At 36.1% G+C, this 22,929-nt stretch overlaps 1 protein-coding gene across 1 annotated transcript in view; it reads left to right on the top strand.

The window, feature by feature from the left end:
• The first annotated feature begins 7,196 nt into the window (after positions 1 to 7,196).
• The window catches only part of nab1b (NGFI-A binding protein 1b (EGR1 binding protein 1)), a 28,419-nt gene continuing 12,686 nt past the window's right edge, over positions 7,197 to 22,929 (top strand). The window contains exons 1-4 of the mRNA XM_088607216.1: positions 7,197 to 7,524; positions 11,270 to 12,097; positions 12,919 to 13,052; positions 14,335 to 14,386. Of these exons, the coding sequence (XP_088463342.1) occupies positions 11,294 to 12,097; positions 12,919 to 13,052; positions 14,335 to 14,386 (990 nt within the window). The 5' untranslated portion in view covers positions 7,197 to 7,524; positions 11,270 to 11,293. The remainder of the gene's footprint in view (positions 7,525 to 11,269; positions 12,098 to 12,918; positions 13,053 to 14,334; positions 14,387 to 22,929) is intronic.

Raw genomic sequence — 22,929 nt, 5'->3', positions numbered from 1 at the left:
CAATAAACAGTAAGTTTATTGGTTGTTTCCTATACATATACCGTATCACAGACGATACAACTGCATTAGTTGTACAGAGTCTTGCCATATAGTGAAACACCTTGAAACATGTGAAATCTTCATAAAACCTTAATACTTGTAACAGCATTTTGCAGCCAGCTTCACTAAATGTACAAGGCTAAACTACCTTCACCTCTCAACTCTGTTTATATTCAGTGTTGCCACAGAAATATTATCTGAAATCTTATCTCAATATCAATTTGTTGCTTATAATGCAAAGATTTACAGCTGTGTTTGACACATCAGCTCAACTCCCAACAAATAAATAAAAGCTACAATGCTGAATAGTTATGTATAGCAATTTGTGATTCAGTAGTGGGAATTAAAGTGGAAATTAACTTTTAATTCCAAGATGACTTCCTTACAGACTCTTACAACCTCCACCACTAAAACACACTTTACTATTAGACTACTATTACATTTAAATGATCTTTTCTTATGGAAGAATATTTCATCCTTTTGTTTTCTTGCAAATGTGTGAATATTGGCTAAACAAGTAAAACAGGTAAAATATAATTCTAGAATTTACTTTGGCAAAAGATATTATATATATTGCAAGCCCTTTTCTTACTTTCTAGGATGACAGTAACAAAGAAAATATTGTGACTTCTGCAGGCTGTTTTATGTAGGTGGCCTAATTCCTAAAATTAGCATCAGATTCTAGAGCAGAATAAGAGACTTTAGACTACGTATCTGTGTTGCGCTGCTTAATTTGTGGTGTCCCCAGGGGCGGATTAATGCACAGGCCAGCATACGCTGTAGCCTAGGGACTCCGGATTGATCAGGGGCCCCCTATTCGCCAGAGTATTTTTTTAAACCAACCTGTGGGCCCCCATTGGTCCATAAAAACGTTGAATAATTTGTGAACCAATGATTGGTTAGATGCAATGGGTTCGCAATTCAAATTTATTTTGGTGGACTCATCGGGTGATCTCTGATGCAAGTTTGCGGTACCTAGCCTCAAAATGTGTGATAGAAAATATGATAGCAGGCCGCAAAAACGAAAAGCAAGGCAGTTAAAAGAGCAGTGTGAGCAGGATCTACTTAAAAAGATCCCCAGATTGACTGGTTATTTCAAGTTTGCTGAGCAGGACCCTGGTCCTGAGTTCACAGATAATGTTGCAGCCAGTGCAACAACAACTGCGGTTGAAAAGTTAACTGCAGCTAGCTCAAGCCTGGGCGAAGTCCATATCAACGCCGCTCATGAGTCGGAGCCAGCTCCCGCAACAGAATCAAAGGAACATGAGTCGGTGGCGTTTCAGATGACTCTGCCTCTGTCTCCACAAGACCAACGACCCATGTCCGAGCCGCCGCCATGGCTGTTGCACCTGCTGCCCTGGAGCTAACAGAGGCCGTAACAGCAGCTCCCGCTTCCTATAGCTCAGACCCAGCATGCTGGGGTAAAATAGATTAACAGATGTGGGCATACTGGGCTAAATTGGGTCCGAAATCGGAGCCAAGATGAGGATGTCACAGCATCAGAAAGACAACATAAAAACCAAAAGAAGTATTTCTCTAAAACCCTCTTCAAAAGAAAACTCAGAAATGGCGAGTGTGTGTCAAGAGAATGGCTGCTGTATTCCCCTTCCAAAGGTGCAGTGTTCTGTTTCACATATAAATTATTTGGGGACAGTGGTGATCAGTCCAGACTTACTGAAGGCTATATACCGCACGCTTAGCTAAACACAAAGTGTCGGAGAGCCGTAGAAAGGCTATGGTTGCATATGTTAAGTGCTGTGCTGATAATGGTCTAATAGATTCAGAACTAAAAAGAAAGTTTGACAATGAATATGTGTATTAGACTAATGTCTTGAAAAGGGTGGTTACAGTAATGCAGTTTTTAGCAGAGCAAGGGCTGCCTTTTAGGGGACGCAGCGAAACTTACGGGTGCCCCGACAATGGAAACTCCATGGGTGTCCTCGAAGTTATCAGTGAGCTTGATCCCTTTTTGAAAGCCCATATAGAAAAATATTTTATCGTCAATATAGTGTATTGACTGATTTGAGTCTGTTGACTGTAATGGACTTGCATGAGTTGGTAGTGTCGTGCTGTTCTTGAAATAATGCGCTCAAACAGGGTGGTCATTGGTCTCTGCTGTGTTGATCGTCGGTTTTAAAGTAAGCATATACATGATTTCTGTTGTCATTGGTTGTATTGCTGTACTTGCGTTACAGGCTATTGTAGTTTGTTTGTATTTGGGCTCCCTGTGTACATGTGTGTTCCCTGCGTGTGCCGCGTTACATTCCGTTTGAATCGGCAGACAACGACAACGAACAAACAATTTTCCATACAATTAATTTTTTATAAGGATTAATTGATTTTATAGGGACTAGGGTAAAATATGTGTTAATTCTGTTTGGTAGTGTCCATAGGAGATTCCATGACATTATTTAATTTTTAATTCAGAATCAACAATAAATTTTATACTTTTAATTCTGATTTGTAATAACTGTATGTGTGTTTAAAAGTCTAGACTTGCAGTTAAGAATCCAATGGCCATAAACAGTGGAGATGAGGAAATGTATGCAGTCAACTACTCCGTGGTCACTTGCAAACCACTCATCTTTTAACATGTCACAGGCACCACAGCCCTCTTACTGAAGGTTTATCCCATCTGGGGGAAAGGTGTGTTCCTCACCAACAGCCCTACAATAAAATGCCCAAATGCTGCACAGGTCAATGCATCACTTTCCTGAGAGACCTTGTCTGACTAATTCCCACCCTACTCTTAGCAGCACTCGATCCATTATATAATTGGGTGTGGACATTCAGGGAATCACAGTCACAGTAGACTAGTTACATGAGCCAGGCCTGAACCTGTGATCATACGTCTGTGAGCATCATTTTGACAGAGCCTCTAGAGAGCGTTCCTCTGGTATTGTTATAATTTAGTTACTTAAAGAAATAAGGACCCTCACTTCTGGGTCAAATGGAAACTACTGGAAATTTAAAACTGAAGAGGTTAAATCAATATTGGACTTTTTAGTGTCTGAATCCTAGTATTTATAAAGCACCCTGGAAATGTTTTCAGACCCTTGTAGTAGTTTTACATGTTATTGTTTTAAAGACTGCAGTCATCAAACTTTGAAGTTGTAAATAAAATCTATTAACAACACATCATACTTCACTTAAACAAAGAAAAAAAAACAAAAGAAGTAAATAAATAAATAATATAATATATTAGATAAATAGACACTTACTCCAAAAGACATGTGGCTGTATTTGCTGCCAAATATCGAGTTCACAGGTCTGAAAACTGAATATATGACTAAGAGTTTTTTTTTTGCTGATATTTACTGTAACTTAGAAGTCTACATTTTGCACATTCAGGTTTTGTAAAATGTGTACTGAATGTATCATTTTGTAATTTCACAAAATGAGACAACATAGGAAGGGACTGAATACTTTTGCAAGCTATTCTGTATACATAATGGTTGAGCGCTCAGGCTGAGACATTTTAAACACAAAGATATCAGGTTGTATGAGTACTAACATACACAATATGGTGTGCTATTATTCTCCTACTCATTATATCAGTGAAAGTCTAAATAAATACATTAATATCCATAAGAAGATACATATTAAATGCATACTTCAACTTTTCTAGCCTGGTTCTTTCTTAAATAACATTTACCCAATGTGAGCCACTTTATAATAAGAAAGCAATTTAATTTGGCTAAAAAATTTTTTATGGATGTTTTGTTGTTCATGAAAGATTATGAGCTCAAGAAACTATAAGGTGGGTGTCCTGCACTCAAAACCTTCTACATAAAAAATACAAAAATAAAACAGTTCTTAAAGATCTACATTTGAAATAATCATGTTGTTTGTTTCATTGCAGAGTGCTTACAATTAATACATACTTCAATATAATTATTATTTACTTCCCTTAAACTCTTAGCTGAAACATTTTGACTAATCTGAACAGGCCCACTCTTTTTCACCTTTTGAAGCCCTTTACCACCTTGGTGCTTTAAAAAAAGACATACAGAAGTTAAATAGAACAAATAAGTGCTTGAGTTAACATTAAGGGGGTCTTTTTAGCTATATAATATGTTACATGATTTGGTACGTCAACAAATGGAAGTTCTTGGAAAATGACGGACAAAGCCAATTTCACCCAACTTTCTCTTGCACACAACCCTTCTCACATTTTTGTTTCATTCATTCTACTGTATGTGAGCACTCTGTGCTCTAAAGAACAGTGTGGAAAAGATCAAAATATGCTACTTGTCTAGCATTTGCCTCACACATTATTTGTTTAGTTATTGATTGCTAATAATTTGCCATTAGCCAGCAACCATATCACCCTGCAACTCACAACTGGCAACCATGCAGGTGTGAGCCTGGTCAGTACCTGGATGGGAGACCTCCTGGGAAAAACTAAAGTTGCTGCTGGAAGAGTTGTTAGTGGCACCATCTGGGGTCACTCACCCTGCGGTCTATGTGGGTCCTAATGCCCCACTATAGTGACGGGGACACTATACTGTTAAAATGTGCCATGCTTCGGATGAGACGTCAAACCGAGGTCCTGACTCTCTGTGGTCATTAAAAATCCCAGGGTGTTTATCAAAAAGAGTAGGGATGTAACCCTGGCATCCTGGCCAAATTTCCCATTAGCCCTTACCAATCATGACCTCCTAATAATCCCCATCTATGAATTGACTCCATTACTCTATTCTCCTCCCCACTAATAGCTGATGTGTGGAGAGCGTTCTGATGCACTATGGCTGACGTCACATCATCCAGGTGGGTGCTGCACATTGGTGGTGGTGGAGGGGAGTTCCCATTATATTTATAGTGCTTTGAGTGCAGTGTCCAGAAAAGTGCTACAGTGTATAAGTGTAAGCAATTTTTAATTAAATTCATGAATAGTATTAACATTTTCTCTCTTTAACAAAAATATTGGAAAAACAAGACTACACATTGCCATCTGAAGATGACAGAGGAGTCATTGTCATACTGTAATATACACAAACACATTTTATAATTGTGTTTTCAAGACTTTTTTTGTCTCCGTGACATATTTTTAATTGTAACAAAATTCCCCAAATCCAATACCTTGTGATTATTTTTCAAAATATACTTTTCAAAGCACAAAACATGGATTACTAGGAATAAGGCATTCCAGGAAAGGCTCTAAAATATGTTTTTATTTTAATGGCATCTTTGCATTAACTTTTTTCCTCAACTATTACATTTTCCATGTTGTGGGCAATTGTCAATGAGTCATTAGGATATAAAATGATGATGTAGAAGGCCTCATCTAGTGCATGTACAGACCCTTACATACAATAATATGATTTGCAGAATCTGTTAGACCTAATAGGCAATATATTGATAGCTATAGTATAAAAAGTAAAAAGTATAATTATATACATACACATTATGTAACTCTCTCCAGGGAAGTAATTTACCTGTTTTTGGAAAATCTGGTTATGAATGTTTGAAAGCCCATTTGTTTTAGTTTTATTCTTCTTATTCTTCTGAATCTACCATTTTAAAAATTCTTTAAGCTTTCACCCCAAAGCACCAAAGGCATAGGTGTTTGCGAATTCTGCAACTGCAAAAAATACTGACATGCAAAATATGACGACTTAAGAAAGCAAAGCTGATTTGTCTCAAATGTCTGATTCACTTCTTTTCAGTTCCTTTTGTTTCATCACTGGCTTCTCATTTAAAATGTAACAAAAAACTCAAAAAAGTGTAACAATTTGTATTTCACAATTCATTGTCATAATTGTCTAGTTTTTAGTAATAATAATTCCGTACATTTATGTAGCGCTTTTCTGGACACTCAACACAAAGCACTTTGTGGGTAATGGGGACTCCCTCCACCACTACCAGTGTGCAATACCCGCCTCGATGATTCTTGTTTACTAAAAGAAGGTATCTTGTATTTTTCATTTTTTTGTAGTGTTAAGGTTTCCACTAAACATAAACATGAATACCTTAAATCTACAGTTTCTACTGTATTTGCCTAATAGTAGTTGTATTTGCTACATATTGTAGATACAGTCCAGCTGTTTACAAATTTGCAGAATTGATCTAACTGTATGTGAATCAATGTCTTATTCATGGTCTACATGTATTGGGAAGCTACATGTGTAATAAAGAAACTTAACAATAACAAGATAGCTTAAAAGGAAACTAGAGAGTATAGATTTTCTGTTTTTCTTTAAGCAAAATAACAGCTTAACCATAACATTCCTTTTTCAGGGGAAAAAAAAACACGACAATGCTGGTGACTGTTAGTAAACAGTATGACCATGAACGTGTTACTCATATTTTCATGTACTATATTTTAAGCACCTTCCACAATTTAATTTACTTTAGATGTACATTCTTTTTTAATGTTTTACTTCAAACGCTTTTTTATTAATATTACCCCCTGCTTCACTTTATTCAAAATTGACTACTCATTACTTTTTTAGGTCTTTATAGCTCGAGCATATAAATCGATTCGTTTAAAAGGGCTATTACAATTATTGTAACAATAGAATTAAATATTGAGATACTTCTTATAGTTTGGAGAACAATCGACAATGACAAGAATTAAATGTGCCTATAATTTGAGTAGTTTAAACTTCGTGGGTGGTGCATGCGTGGGGAATTAACTACACGTAACTTTTTGTCGTCTTTTGTAACATGATACGTATCACAAAACAAAAGTCCAAATCCTTTAGAGCGGTACGAGATATTTCTTAACGACACTGCAAAACACAATTGTTACAAAACAGAAGTGCATATTAGGTATACTAAGTGCATACTAAACCAGTTGTGGGCTTGCTGTCAAAATTACACTACAGGTGCAGGCGGCGATTAGTTACATTATAGCCTAGTCACATTAGTCTGCCTGCTTTCAATTACACAGGGGTCCTGGGGTTCTTGCGGTTTTTTAGGGGTACATGAATGTATTTTAAGCCAGGTAAATATTTTTTCATTCTCATTTACGTGTGTAAGTGAGAATCAGTGAGGGCACGCTTGAGCTCGACTCCCTGTCTGCCGCCGCTGTTGGTGTGATGTGATGCTTGGTATTCCATGCTGCAGCCACCCACGCTATGCTACCACCCACACCAGGATCTGCGTCACGCAGCCGCGTGGGAGTGAGAGAGCAATGTAGCAAGAGCGGAATATCCCAATTCTAGCAGTAGGGGAGGAGGGGGAAACCAACAGCTCCCAGGCCCTAAGTACTAAAACTCTAAACAGTCATATTTACGTACTCAGTGTTAAGGGCAACCCAAAGACAGCGAACAGTCTATTGTTTTGAGAAAGTGTGAGTGCAGAGCTTTGGCTGTGACAGAACCTTCCAGCTCGGTGAACGCACCCTCCCCTTCCAGCAGGACGTCTGGAAGAAACGTCCCAGTCCTCAATAGTGCTATATGTAATAACTTCTGGTTGGACCATAAAACGCAATATAGTGAAGAAAGAGATTTGTAAGAACACAGCATATAAGGAAAAAAGGTATGTGTTTATGCAATCAAAAGAACGAAAATGAAAAATGCTTGCTTTGTCACGGATTTTGATCATGCTTGCGTATTTATTTACTCCCTGGGCTGCGCTTTTCATTAGCATAGTCCATGTGCTTGTGACTTATAATAAAGAGTAAAGTCTTGCCCATATTGGCAGGAAGGACGGGGTGGATTTCGTTGCTGTGTGGGTGAATCCCAGTGAAATCCAAAACGCAGGAAAAGCTCCAGTGGGCGTTTAGCAGCAGCTGTGTAAAGAAGGCATTAAATAATGCAGGTTTTGCCTTTACTTTATTTCATTTTTTTTCGCGAATAGCTTATCAAAAGCTGCTTTTATTTTATAGAAATACAATGTATCATCGGGAATGTAACTGAGCAGAGCAATGCACTGTTTTAGTCTTACATTGACCTTCAACTTATCTTTCTTTATGTGTTATGCTCTGTTAATTTTTAGAAATAGTCAAATACAGAAATGTTGGAAAAATATAAATATGAGTACTTATGTGAATATATATGCAAATATAGCTGGATATTGCAAACTATGCAAATCATTTGACATACACATTGAAGAGGGTTACAAATTATTAACGGAGCTATTATCCATAATTTCAGTCGTTATTCTGTAAAAAGTTTAAAACAGTACATATAACGTGCCACTGCGTATGAGTACTATGTAATACTTTGTGATTGTTCACAAACGACAAACGCAATGTTTTATCACTTATACATGTAGTTGCCAGAGGTGTTATGGTATGCTTTGCTTACTTTCAGAGTGTGTATTTCAAAGTTAACCTTTGTTTTAAAATTTAATATGCGTCTCTCTGTATACTGCTTTTTTTATAACTTAGTGGTGGTTAAATAGAAATGTGAATTAACATACTGTAATGTTTGTAATTTCTCTCCTAGCTATCATTTTTATTGTAATAATTGAGCTTTTAGTTTTATGCAGTTTATATATGGTAAAGATTCTTAACTTTATATTACTGTTTAAAGGGGATTTAACTTAGGCTCAAATCTATTTCTAGAATCTGACTGGCATTAAATAATCCATAATTATATAGAATTTTGTTAGTGGTAACACTTAACCAGAACAGTGCTACAATACAAACTCTTAACAATTCAAAATTAGGCTGTTGTAGGATCCTTGTACTCAAAGTAGGAAGTTGAAAGGGGCAAAGAGTTTATTCTTAAGCATGTGTTAAAGTATGGAAAAGATAGAAAAATTTGAGCCATATAAGGACATGTGTCTTGGAAAGCCAAGGGATGTTTATTTACTGATGTGCTGAGTAAACCAGTGCCTTTTTACAGAGAGAGATGTTTTAACATTTTTTAACACTCTTAATTTCTTTAAATTGCAACTGTTTTTGTTTTATAACAAACCACCTTTAAACAAATTAACATTTGTTTTGTGAATACCCTTTAGTCAAATTAGGGACTAAATGTTTAGTTTTGTATTCTGGATATGTTGTGGATACACTTTATCTGTATATGACAACAGAATATTTTTAGTTTCTGGAAGTTAGCATTGAATTGGGAAAGCTTAGCTGTGATGCAATTACAATTGTACGTTTTGTGAAAGTTAAGCTTACAGGCCTTAAACCACACACTGGGGTTTAGTTAATGCCAGGCCTTTGTATAGTAAGTTCAGTGTTCCTAACTCTTTTGCCTGGATGCTTTGTTTTAAACATACTGGACTGAGCAATGAATGATGTCATAAATTACAGAGTCTTTTCAGAATTCTTTAAACACCAAAGTTTCAGATGTGTATGACCCTTCTCAAAAAAGGTATCTCTGGGAGTGGATTCTTCATGTTTTATGTAAAAATAAACCAAAAAGGCTTTTGCTTATGTCGAGAAGGATGATGTCTTTTTTTCTCCTCTAACAGCAAGGGGCTTTTGGCTAGTTGCTAACTTGTAAAACTATTAAAACATTATGGCAACATGTAAAACAACTCAACGGTTGTTTCACAGGCTTTAGGAAGAAATGCTCTGTTTAGCATTGCTTTTCTTTTCCTTCCATGACAACAAAGCAAGTTGATGTAACTTAGTCATTATTGGCAAATTAAATCTGAAGCATCCATGCACATTTTTGTGCAGGTATTTCAGTTTTAGTTTAAAGTTGCAGTCAGCTATAGTGAACATTACCTGCAACTTGTGTTCCATTGATCAGTAATTAATTGGTAGAAACAATCCCAATTAATTTTATCTTACATTAAGTTAATATAATAACAGTTAATGTATTACTGAATCTACAGGTAGCTAACAAAAAAATGGAAACACCTAGGTAAGTGAGGGACAGTTAATACAGGTCTGGCTACTTATCATTAATGCTAGTATGCCTGCAAGAGCAGACCATTGTGACTTTGAAATAGGGATGATTGTTGAGATGAATTTGACTGGAACATCAATGAGCAAAGAAAGCTCAAAATAAAGCTCATTTTTCACAAGCAGAGATGTCTAAGGTGATGTCAAAATGGAACTCTGAGGGAAAGACATCATCAGCAAGGGTAATAGTGGGCAGAAGCACATACACCAGAATTGTGATTTTTGTGTATTATTTCAGAGAGAAAGGCAAAACAGGTGAGCAACTGCAGATGAATGTGCTATAAATCTCAACATTGGGTGCAAGCAGCCAGTTTTAGAAAAAATGGTCCACTTAGAAGTCTACAGAGTGTAATGCCATAGTCAGGTTGCAGTGCACAAACTTCAAGATTCAGTGGTGCAAAGAGCACAGGCAATGGGCTATCAAGCAGTGGAGAAATGTAATACGGTCAGATGAATCATCTTTCACCATGTTTTCAACAAATGAATGAATGCTTATCAGGAACAGCTGCATCCCTGAGTACTTGGATCTAAAGGTCAAAGGTTTTATTGGCTCCTTAATAGTATGGTTTCTTGGGATTGTTTGGGTATTTCCATTTATTTTGTCTACTATGTGAATTTCTTGAATTTAAGATGAAGTTTACTGTTTGCATATATGTGAAGAGCATTTTACTTAAGAAAATGTTGCTAGAAATGTGTCGGAATCTTGTACACCAGTTGAAATAAATGTCATGTACTCACCGTACATATGGTGCTTAAAAACGGATTTCTTTGCTACTTATCAATTAAAGCTCATTATCCCTAGACGTTGATTGTATAGACACAGAAAATTTGTTAATGGAATTATTTATTGAAATAAGAAGAACAAACTTTTCTGCACAATGATTTTAAGGCATTGTAATATGTATTCTTCTTTGTATCGCCAAAGTTGTGTGATTTGGAGTCTTAATATAGCAGCAAATTAAGGTGATGTGCAAGATGCATGAAAGAGTTGAGGCTTGTGAATTTCAAATGAAGATTGAATGAGTGAAAAGCAACAAGGAGATGATTTAGAGAGACTGGTCATTTGGGTTGTTTAGTGACGGATAGATAGTAGGTTAGGATATATTAGTAGGTTAGGAGTGACATTAGGACTCTTGTTATCTGAAATTTATGCAAAATAAAAATCCCTTACCTCTACAACATGAAAACCCATTTTTGCCATAATTATTTGACTGTACATTTGCTGTTGAACTCCTAACTCCAAATGTAAGGAAAAATTGCTTAGCAAATAGTCTGTAATGTGTGAAGTCCTACACATAGCAGAGGCAGAGTGTGGTATGTGGAACTGAGGATAATTAAGCAGTCAGCCTTATTCTTGGGTTGGGGCAGGGTGGACTCTAGCAAGTTCCTCACTATCACCCCTGTGTTGTTTTCTAGGCATAAAATCCATCTCAATCAGGTATGGCGGCGACTTTACCCAGAACCCTTGGGGAGTTGCAGCTCTACCGAATCTTGCAGAGGGCAAATCTGCTGTGCTACTACGATGCCTTCATCCAGCAGGGTGGTGATGATGTTCAGCAGCTGTGTGAGGCCGGAGAGGAGGAGTTTCTGGAGATTATGGCTCTGGTGGGGATGGCAAGCAAGCCCCTGCATGTACGGAGATTGCAAAAGGCACTGAGAGACTGGGTGACCAATCCAGCTCTCTTTAACCAGCCTCTTACCACTTTGCCTGTCTGTAGCATCCCCATCTACAAGCTGCCAGAAGGTTCTCCTACTTTGCTCTGCAACAGCTATGAGAGGAACAGCAACAACACACGTGAGCCACATGTCAAAATCCCCAAATGTATTGCGGCCACATGTGTGGACCCCAGCAAATCTGATGCCTCAGCTGGGTCACCTATGCAGAGTGGCAGTGAGCCTCGTTTCTGGGCTGGTAGTCATGCCACTGAAAGTGAGCAGAGCCTCTCACCAGCTGACCTGGGCTCACCTTCTTCTCCTAGGGAAGGGTTGGAGGCTCTGGATACTGCCGCAGTGCAGTCAGTACTGGAGTGTGTGGAAAGGATGGCCCAGGGGCTCACCAAGAGTGACCCAGCTGAGGTCAAGGAGCAGCTGAAGAGCAACAAAAAATTGGCCAAGATGATCGGGCACATCTTCGACATGAGTGATGAGGATCCACACAAGGAAGAAGAGATCCGCAAATATAGTGCCATATATGGACGCTTTGACTCAAAGCGGAAAGATGGCAAGCACTTGACGCTGCATGAGGTACAAAGACAGGGCTCTTGATGAGTGTCATATACATATAGATTAGTATAGCAAAGTGGAATAGCATCAGGCTACTGCTAAAGTGTAACAGATGAATTCCAGATGTGAGACAATTCTTTTGTTTCATCAGTATAAGCTCAATGTGATCAATTTTGCACAACACAAAGGCATTTCAGGCAATGGCAGTGTGTGCCTAAAAATTGGATATTTTACTGTACAAGTAAAATACTTGGTAAGAACACAAAAGTAAATGTAAAACTATGTTCATAAGTGCATCAGACTGAAACTTCACTGTAGTGAAAATATGTAAGATGAAAATAGGTCTTGCTGGATTAGACTTAGAAACATATCTCTCTGCATATAATAAGTTAATTAACGTATATGTTAAAAGATAAATTCTTAAACAGAAATTGAATGGAGTCATATGCATATCTAAGATTATTATTCTATTTCAGTGTTTTTTACCTTCTTGTATATTCATAGGTGATATACTATAAGTTCTTGACAACTTTAAAAAGTTACTTATTAGACATCTGGTGATTTAGAATTAAAGATGGTCACTGTGACCTTTACTAGAAGTGAACAGCTTTTAGATAATAGCTGGAAGCTTTAAGTAGTACTAAATAAAAATGTGTAAAATCTTGATTTGAATTGTTCCTGTATGAGAGCTTTTCCATATCAGTTAACCATAATTGTGTTATTCTGATGATATATATCCACAACACTGTTAAGTTTTGTTTATGGTTCATTTTAACTAAAGAACTGTGGTGTGATTGTGTAAATTATTCAGAAATAATTGAACTTTTTAGATTTTTTTTCAGCTCACAGTGAATGAAGCTGCAGCTCAGCTGTGCATGAAGGACAATGCTCTTCTGACACGGAGAGATGAACTCTTTGGATTGGCACGCCAGATATCTCGAGAGGTCACTTACAAGTACACATACAGGACCAGCAAGTAAGAGCAATTCCAGTGTTATAGGTGTTATAAGCTGGAGGAGGTAATTTCACTACCTTATTGGTGTAAGCATCTCTCTCATGCTGATGTGTATCACATGTAATTAAGATCCATTATAGTTTTGTATTAATGTATTTGTATTCACTATATTTTTAGATACTATTATTGATTTGAATAATATATACACTGTTGTCTCTATGCATTTGTATTTTGCAATGTTAGTGTCATGAATTTGCAGCTTTGTGAGCCCAGTGTTCTCTGCTAATTATAATTCTTGCTAATGGTATTTATAGATTTGCTGTGTATTTTACTTGATTTGCAATATAAGACACTTCAATATATAACATTGCAATATAAGAGAAATGCATATGTTTCTATGTTTATTTTCTACACTTTACTAAACTGCAAAAGATATCTATTACACAAAAATTGTGTAATGGAACCATTTCATGCTTTTAAAGATATTATGAATGGGCCTATGAAATTGCAAGTTATTGGAGAAATATCAAGTAAAAAAGTATAGGTGGTCATCTAAGGCCTTAACAAATCGAGGGTTTTTTAATATTGTGCAACAATTAGTTTTTAGTACTCATGAACTGCTCAAATTAAAGTTTTTCTTACTTATAAAACAGCTTGTTAAAAATGTATTTATTAGAAGGCGCAAGTTGTTCAGCTTGGACTTTGGAACTTATTTTTATATAAAAATTATAAAGAATAATTTGTGCATATTTCTGAAACATTTTCAACAGAGCAACAAATAAAATGATATACAAACAGTACGAACAGAAAAAATGGCCAAATATGATATATTTAGCATATAGCATACATAATTTCATATTATCACCTTCTACAGAAATAAAAAATGAGAAAATTCGTTTTGAATTCTGAATTAAAACATTAGATAAATAAGACGTAAAAAATGATTATGTAAAGCAGAAGAAGATGTGGTGTTATTGGATATCTGTTTGACGCAGGAACACTTTGAGCTTGCTTTTCAAATTAATTCTATCTAATGTAAGGTATATAACATTTTTATGTTAGAAAATGAGCAAATAGTGTTTTTAAAATGGTTGTGCGTAGTTGTGGCAGACAACTCACAATTAGGGAAAGACACATCTTCCATTTTACCCCTGTGAGGTTTGTTGATCATGAATAAATTAATCTGTAATGCAGCCTAGACTGTGATATAGCAAAACTGTTTTGCAGTTGCTCTGTGTAGTAATAAAATAAATAATGTAGTAAGATGTGTTCAAAATAATCAGTTTAATTTTTTCTCTGCCAGATCTCGATGCGGAGACCGAGATGAGCCCTCTCCTAAAAGGATAAAGACAGAGGTATGTTTTTCCCTTTAAATTATTTACTTCATATTTAATATTGAGTTTGTTTGCCTGCATTTAATGAGATTTCCGTTAAAATGTGTGTCTATCAGAGCACTTATGAGACACCTTATTATCTGTAAGCTGTTTTATTTTGGATTTTGTGTTTTAATTTGGATTTAATACTTTCTTTGTACAATTATCCAGTTAAGAATGATGGTGAAATGTGATCTTTGCTTTAAACCATTTATATCAAGACAGGTATGGGTTTCAATTTGCTCAGATAGTGAGTGAAACAAGTCCAAAATGCTGTTGAAGGTATTTTATAATCGCATGAATAACAGATTAATAGTTTTTTAGTCATTTAAAGTCAAGTAAATGGTACAGACCAAGTTTAATGGAGGTCTTCTTTTAAAAGTAAAAGATTATTTACACAACCCTGCTTAATTAACTTCTATGAACATAAAAAAGTCAAATTCTTTGGTAAAAATGCAATATTTCATAAACTAAAACCTCTCAGAAATAAATCTGGCTTCTGCAGAAAAAAAATATTTTGATAATTTTTGTTAATTGGTTTGACCTGAAGGTGAAACACTGAATCAAATTTTGGTTTAGTGCATTCTTTTGAGTTATAACTGTAATTGCTGAACCTATTTTTTGGAGTTTGTCGAACATCTTCTACACGAGTATTGAAGTCTGGAGATAATATGTTATATGTATGTATAATCGTAAAGAGGTAGTATGCAGCCTTTATGTTGTGTAAAAAATAATTCTAAACATTACTTTGGTGATATGTCCATTTGGTGCAATTGTTAAAATTTCATGCATGCCTGATACCAGGCAAAAATAACTTAAAACTGATACTATTCACTTAATATTTAAAAGGACTATCGCACAATGCTTAAATAACTAGTTTTCTAGTTGAGATGAGATGGCAACCATATGGGGCAGGTGTGTGATTGTCACAAGTCGATGGCTGTATCCATTTAGTTGTTTTAAGAAGCACTAAACATATTGTCTTAACCACAATATTGTAATTTATAGACTTGTAATATTGTATATTGTAATTTATAGGTGAATTGCTTACCACACTTTATGAACTGCAACAGAGCTTGTTTATCTTTCATTTGTCTTGATGTTGGTCTTATCAGTCAGTCTCTAATGCAAGCTAAGTTAAGCAAATAAGGATTTGATTTAAGCTGATCTATCAATCTTTACTATTTGTTGTTCTTTCACAAAAAATAATCAGTTTTCATACTATTAATTTTATACAATGCACACAATTTGTCTAAAAACTCCACTCATTTTTTGTAATTTTCTATATTTCTTTAAGGACCTATTTAATCCATTTTGCAAAGCGTAATCTCAGTTTTGGAACTTTCCATCATCCCACAATTTACCGTTTTAGCCCAGTCTCTGTATACAAGTGCAAAGGTTCTTCACTTGTTTGACTTTCAGTTGAAAGTGACGTATATATGTAAGTATATGATGAAGATAGAAACTTAGTGGTTTCCACTATAATGAAAAGATGAAATGCAAATCTGTACACTTACAGATGTTATAACAAATTTTTGCCAGCCTTGCAGTATTACCAGTTGGTTACAGATTTGATCAGAAAGTGCTTCAGAAGGTGAGTTATTAAAAAAGCTAAGAATAAACAAACAACAAATATATTGGCATATATTTTATAATTGTTAGCTCTCTCTGTTCATACAAATTAAAGAATGTTTGAAACATGCTTTTTTTCAAAATACCAGAATATGGTATTGTCTAATGTAGGAGTCTGTAGGATAGGCTGGGGAAATTATTTTTTTAATTTTTTAAAAATAAATTAAAAAGATACAATGATGTGTTCCCGCTTAACTAAGACATAGCATGACTTTAAAAGCTATAAAATCAGGTTTAAACAGTTAATGACCACTTTTTATGCAAGAAAAACGTGTGATTTTTCTTCCTCGTGATCAGCTTAGAATCTTTGTGTACGCTATAAGTTTTTACTTCTTAATTAAATGATTAAAATACTTGAATTTCATAAACGCAACATGCATTTCGTACAGAAAAAATAACATTTTCTCTTCCTGTGATGTAAGACAGATCAGCAGGTCTTTTTCCCCAATCAGAGGCTCTGAACATAGTGTACTGCCCACTCCACTCCGTCAGAGGGGGAGGCGGCACCGAGAGAGGGAGGGGGCGCAAGCTCAGTCTTGCACAATGGCCGTTCTACAGAGCGGGGTGCAAATAGCACCAATTGCATCTGCATGTATAACTTAGTGTTTAAAATTAAACAACATAAATCATTTTATTTTAATTCTAAGTCCCTTAATTATCATTAAGCACAGGTTTCTTATCACTTAGATTATTTTTTGATCCCATCGTTAGACAAAGCAGGAACTTATTGAAGTTTCTAATGACATTACACTTGGAAAGATTACAGACTTTAATCGTCTTTAATTTTGTGATACATTTTAGAAAACTTTCATCTATACAAACACCACAAAACTATTCTCGATTGTATTTCTGAATGTTATGTCACACTTAGCTAATTGTTTTAAGTACATCTATTTAGGAAAGTTAGGTTTTAGCATAAACTATTAGTAATCAATAATATTACATTTAGCACTGTTTTCCCTGCATCTTGTAAAAATATATTTTCATTGTTCAAATATGCATTAAATCTATCAGAAAATTAAAAAGTTAAATACAAAATTAAAGAAAAACTAAGGTAAAATATAATTCAAAATCTTTTGCTAACAATGTATACTGTGAACTGTAAACCTGTGAACTAGAAAGATAACTAAGCTATCCATCAATTTCTAATGGTGGCAAAATGGTTAACGTTGCTATCTTGCAGCACTGAGGCCCTTGGTTCAATTCCTGCCGTCCTGTTTGTGTGGAGTTTGCATGTTCTCCCTGGGTTCCATATGTGTGATATGATTTCCTCTCGCAGTCCAAAACATATTGGTAGGTTAATTGGCTTATGGGAAAAATGACCCTGGTGTGTGTGTGTGTGTGTGTGTGTGTGTGTGTGTGTGTGTGTGTGTGTGTGTGTGTGTGTGTGTGTGTGTGTGTGTGTGTCAGTTTGTCTGTCCTGTGATGGACTGGCACAATGTCCAGGGTGTATTCTGCCTTGCATCCGTTGCTTGCTGGGAAAGGATCCACATCCTCTGTTCTGGATAAAGAGATGAGAAAATGGATTGAAGTAAAGGCACTGTGTGGATGGAACTATACACAATGTTAGAAACCCACTATGAAATGGCAGCATCTCACTGAGGATAAATTATTTTATAGTGCTGGCTTAAGGAAACAGCCTTTCTACCTCTCTTGCACATCAGTATCTATACCTAGTTTATTTAAACAACTTGCCTCTAAATATAAACATCTTAAGATGCTGGCTCTGTGGATTTGCATCAGCTGTTTGCCCATTCCTTCAATTCATGTGCATCCAACACACAGTTCAATGCTAGCAACTACACAAAATCTAAAATACAATCCTCATTTCAGTATCTATGTAAACATACAGTCTGTTAACTTCATCATCTTCCTCTGCAGTCTATAACATATGCTGTCATTTTGTCAAAAGTATGCCTAGCCCTATTAGGAAGTGTTCTTGTTATCAGTGTATTCCTCAACTTTGCCCAAATTATCTTTTTCCTACCTACATCACTAGTCTTACATCCTGCAATAATTTCACAAAACTGCTTGTGTTTAAATCACAAAATATAATGTGTAAATACCGGCCATGTAGTACTCTGCATTGTGGAATAATAGTTTATTTTAAAGGGAACTAGAGAAACTAGGAACTAGAGAAATCAAGAAAGGCTTTTTTTCTAGAATTAATAAATGCACATCCTGTTCACTGGGGTAATTAAATCCACACTGAGCAATTTCCAATACGCCTGTCTTCAAGTCCTTGCACTGGCTTCCTATCAGGTTTCGAGTCAACAAAATTCTCATCCTCATTCATTACCTATCTGGCTTATTATCTGTCCACTCCCCACCTTGCAACCTTTGTCCATCTGACTCTGGTCTACTAGCTGTCCTCAAGAACATCTAGATTTTGTGGGTGACAGGACCGTCTCTAGCTGTACCCCAGAGCTCTGGATTTGTATCCCCAGTGATATCAGAATCACCTACCCTGAGTGCATTTAAATCTAACCTCAAAAGTCTGTATCTGCTTAATTTTCTAATTTCAGTAGCACTTCTTACTTCTTGTCTTATATGTATTTACTTTGTAATCTGTGGTCTTTATAACTGTTTTTAAACCTATGTTATTGCTTTGAGATGCTACTTTTAAAGGTGGTATATAAAATAAAGTTTTTTATTATTGTTATAGAGAAACAATATATGATCAGATTTTCCCTGGTTCAGAAAAAAAGATCTTAAGTATACTAGTTTGTCACTCTTCTCACACCCTCTTTGCTAAATGGCTTTCCATACTAATCTGATCAATCTATCTGTCTATTTTCTGTGCTTTTCCTATCCTGCTAGGTTCATAATTATTCTGAAAATAATCTTCTTGAAATTAGTCATTTTTAAATACCTGTTTTCACTGTTAACATCTTGCAGCAACTGTTTAAGATTTTTTAAGTTAAGAAATTTAAGATTTCTATATTTATGCCTTTATTTAGTGGTTTCATTAGTGACAAAGGCTAAAATGTCTTGGAAAAATGTATTTTATGTGTTGCAAAAAACTGACTTGCTTTAACAAAATATATTTACAAATCCTTTAGTCTGGCAAATCTCCGCTTGAAAGGTACCCCCCTTGTGGAAGGAATTTGACCTCGAACGTTTGCCCAGTGTACTGTAGATGTACAGTGCTGAGAAAAAGTTTGTGAACCCAAAGATTAATCTGGAGATTTCATTGTTTTAATACGATACCCTTCGTGAACCAAAATCTATATCTTTATGTAAATATCCAATACTTTATACAGCAACCAATTCCATGTCTCTTGGAAATAAAATATGTATGAATTAAACAATGAGCAATTAAGGTACAGTGGATTTTAAAAAGTAGGTTAACCCCAAATTTCTAATTAATAATTAGGCAGATTTTCGGGGCTGAGTTTGGAAGGCCTCACCCTATATAAAATTTCGAGTTTGGTATTCGCCATACAGATTTGTGGAAACAAGTCATGTTATTGATGGTCATCAGTCTGGAAAGAGCTACAAACTATTTCAAAGGATTTTGGACTCCACTAATCCACTGTTAGACAGATAGTCTGCAAAAGTAGAAAGTTCAAGACCACTGTCATTCTACCTAGGATCCCCCATCCTGACAAAAAGAATAAACCAGAAAATCATCATGAAAGTGTAAGAAAACCGGCTCAGGGACGCCAAATATGTAATCATAGTGGCTCTCTGAAGGCACCAGTTCTGTAGGGTTTGGGCATTTACTGAGACAATTATTAATTGTAGCAGTAAATCACAAAGTTGATTCTTTTGATGGCTTTAGAATCCAACCATGTGACATAACTCAAACAACGCACACACACAGGTACTTATACACGAGGATACATTTATTAATACATAGAATATGCATGTAAACCTAACAGATCTTATCGAGAGGGTTATCAGAATACAAAAGGTATATTCGGTCAGTTACAAAGAGTTACACATATCAAGAGGACATACATTCAGTATATCATTCATTAAGACCGTTTCATAAATGAACTTGGTTATTACTTCTACATTCGATACTCAAAACAAGTACATAACTCTTAGGAATTAAATTGATATCAACTGGTTGGGATAACAATTGAATTCTCGAGCTGTAATGCATTGAAGTTGAATACTCATCCAATCTTTGGGGATTCAGATCTCCTGCGGGCACAAAGAAACAGTTGCAGGCTGTTGCTGTCCAATCCGCGCTCTCTGGCTCGGTGCCAGGTTGTGCTGTGCGGCTTGCGACGGTGCGCTGCTGATGCTCACTGGCCTGCTAGTTAGTGTTGGCTTTAACTAGCAAAGTTTGCGCACAGGAGAAAAGATGACTGTGGGTCCCAGCAAGTCAGGAAGAGGACTGGTTCGTTCCTGGTGAAGAGCTAGTTCTGAATAGTGATTCAGCTGTCCACAGTTCTGACCTGTTCACGAGGCTTGCTGCTGGTGCTAACCTCGAGTGGATCCTCTGGTTACTCTCTGGCAACCTCCGCTCTAGACTCTTAGAACAAAGGAAAGTTCTGGCAGTCGGACACACTGGCCGTTCCGTGGTTATCCGGGCTGAGTCTCAGGATGGTCAGGAGGCGCGCTGCGAGAATGTCCTGCCCTTGGGAGCCTTCTGCTCCTGGGCCGTCCTGACCTGGAATTCTCCTTTGAATTCCCTTTAGAAAAGTCCACAGAATTCTCTCCAGAATCTTACTGAATCTTGTTGAATCTGAATCTCTGTGTTGCCTGTTTTTACCTGGAGGAACTTCAGCTCGTTGATTGGCTGGAAGTTCCATGGGCATCAGAGTCCCACGTGGGTTACTCGGCCCTACCAGTCCCTGATTGGTTGATCAAGGTGAGATATGAGTCACTTACTCCTGACACTTAGTAATGCAGTCCAGATGTCCAACTGGCACTCCCTAGACAGATAGGCGCCAATGGATGACCATTGATCATGATAGCCAGGCTTAGCTAAGTGCACCCCCCTTTGGGAGCTGTCCTTATCAGGAGAAAACATCTTAAATCACCCTGCATGAATAGTCTCTCTGTGGCTGCACCACAGAGATGAACAGAGAAATGGGGCCTCATTTGGGAAGCTCAGAAACACTTAATTCTGCCTTATTAAGCCTCGCCGCTACAAAAGTAACAAAGAACCCTAGAATAACATCTAAGGAACCGCAGGTCACTCTCCCTAATGTAACTGTTAATGACTAAGATATTGGAAAATGACTGAACAAGAATGGTTTTCATGGAAAAATTACATAGATGATCCATCAGGCTTCTGGAAACAATGTTCTTTGGACGGATGAGATAAAAGGCAGAACGTTTTCGCTTCACTGAGAAAGTTATGTTTGATTAAAACCAAACACTGCTTTTATACAGAATAATATCATCCCAACTGTCAAGCAGTGCGATTTTTTTAGGTTGCATTGCTATCTTAGGACCTGGACAGCATGTCATCAGTGGCACAACCATGAATTATGCATTGTATAAGAAGATTCTAGAGAAGAATGTCTGACCATTGTCCGTGACCTTAAGCTGAACTGAAAATTGCTCTTGCAGCAAGACATACTAACAGATCTAATAAAGAATGGCTTCAGAAGAAGAAATTCCATATTTTACAATAGCCTAGTAAAATATTAAAAAGGAGGAGTAGGAAAAGTTATTCATACCTTTTTTATATAAACTGAAATATATTTTCAAAAGTAATTATTTAAATTATTCTGGAATTATTACCAATCATGAAACAGTCATTGCACAAATGTTATAATTACCAGGAATAATACATATTTTCAATTAATACTTAATTAATTTAATTAAACTTAACTTAAATGCAAACAATGGAAATATATTTTTCCCCTCAAAGAATTAAAGAGATTGTTTTGAAAATGAATTGTTTCAAAAGGAAATAAGGCAATAACCACCAATCCCTTCCCCTCCCATTAAGAACCAATTGCACACCCTCATCAAAAAGGAAAGCCCAAATGAGATCAACTACGCCTACCCATAATCTTGTGACATCATTAAGTGGGTGTGCTTGGAATCACCCATAACCATGTAATAAACCTGAGAGCAATCACACTTAATGATTGATTAGCTAACAGGGGAACAAAAATATGAATGTTAAAACAAAGTTGGAGTACTGAATCTTCATGACCCATTAGTCCCTTCTTCAATTTGGTTCATTACTCTTTTGCAAATATTTAATTATGTGTTTGCTTTTAGTTTAGTGCTGAACAGATTTGGTTGTTTTTGTCTTCCATTGAATCGGAAACAAATAAAGTATAATTAACCACCTCCTGCAGCTATTTTCTTCACTTTATAGGATACTGTTTTGTTAGTTTTCAACTTGATAATAGAGATTAAAAACATTTAGAGCTCTTCAGGAACTTATGTTGCTAGTGTGATCTATTAAAAGATGTATTAAGGTTTTGTTTATTGCTAATAGACAGAGCCTTTGATTTTTTAAATCTCTTACTATTATGGAAGTGATGAATTATTTTGGATGATTGATTCTGTGATTAATGTTAATTAAATATCTCATAACCTTCTTTAAAATTTTTAAAGATTTTTTTATAAAACACCATGGGCATTGGGTGTAGGGTTAGAGTTAGTCAGCAGAGTGTTAAGCATTTATATTGGAATTTTTTATCATTCATATTTATGTATAATCAAGTCATGCTTATCAAATGCATGATACTTGTGAATTTATGTTAAGAAGTAAGTGTATTAATGACTGGCAGTATTTGCAACTATTTAACATGCTTGGTTGGAAATTCAAAAACACCATCATTTTTCAGGAGTGAATGTGAACCTTAAAAAGGTGATTTTAATAAATGAACAAGTCCATAATGTATTGGTTTGACAGAATTATAGTTGGGTACCGAGTGGCTCGGCTGGTAAAGACACGTACCCAAGTGCAT

This window comes from Lepisosteus platostomus, chromosome 14, assembly GCF_059453375.1.
Source record: "Lepisosteus platostomus isolate fLepPlt1 chromosome 14, fLepPlt1.hap1, whole genome shotgun sequence".
NCBI classification, from domain to species: domain Eukaryota; kingdom Metazoa; phylum Chordata; class Actinopteri; order Semionotiformes; family Lepisosteidae; genus Lepisosteus; species Lepisosteus platostomus.
This window is presented reverse-complemented; position numbering and strand designations above follow the sequence as displayed.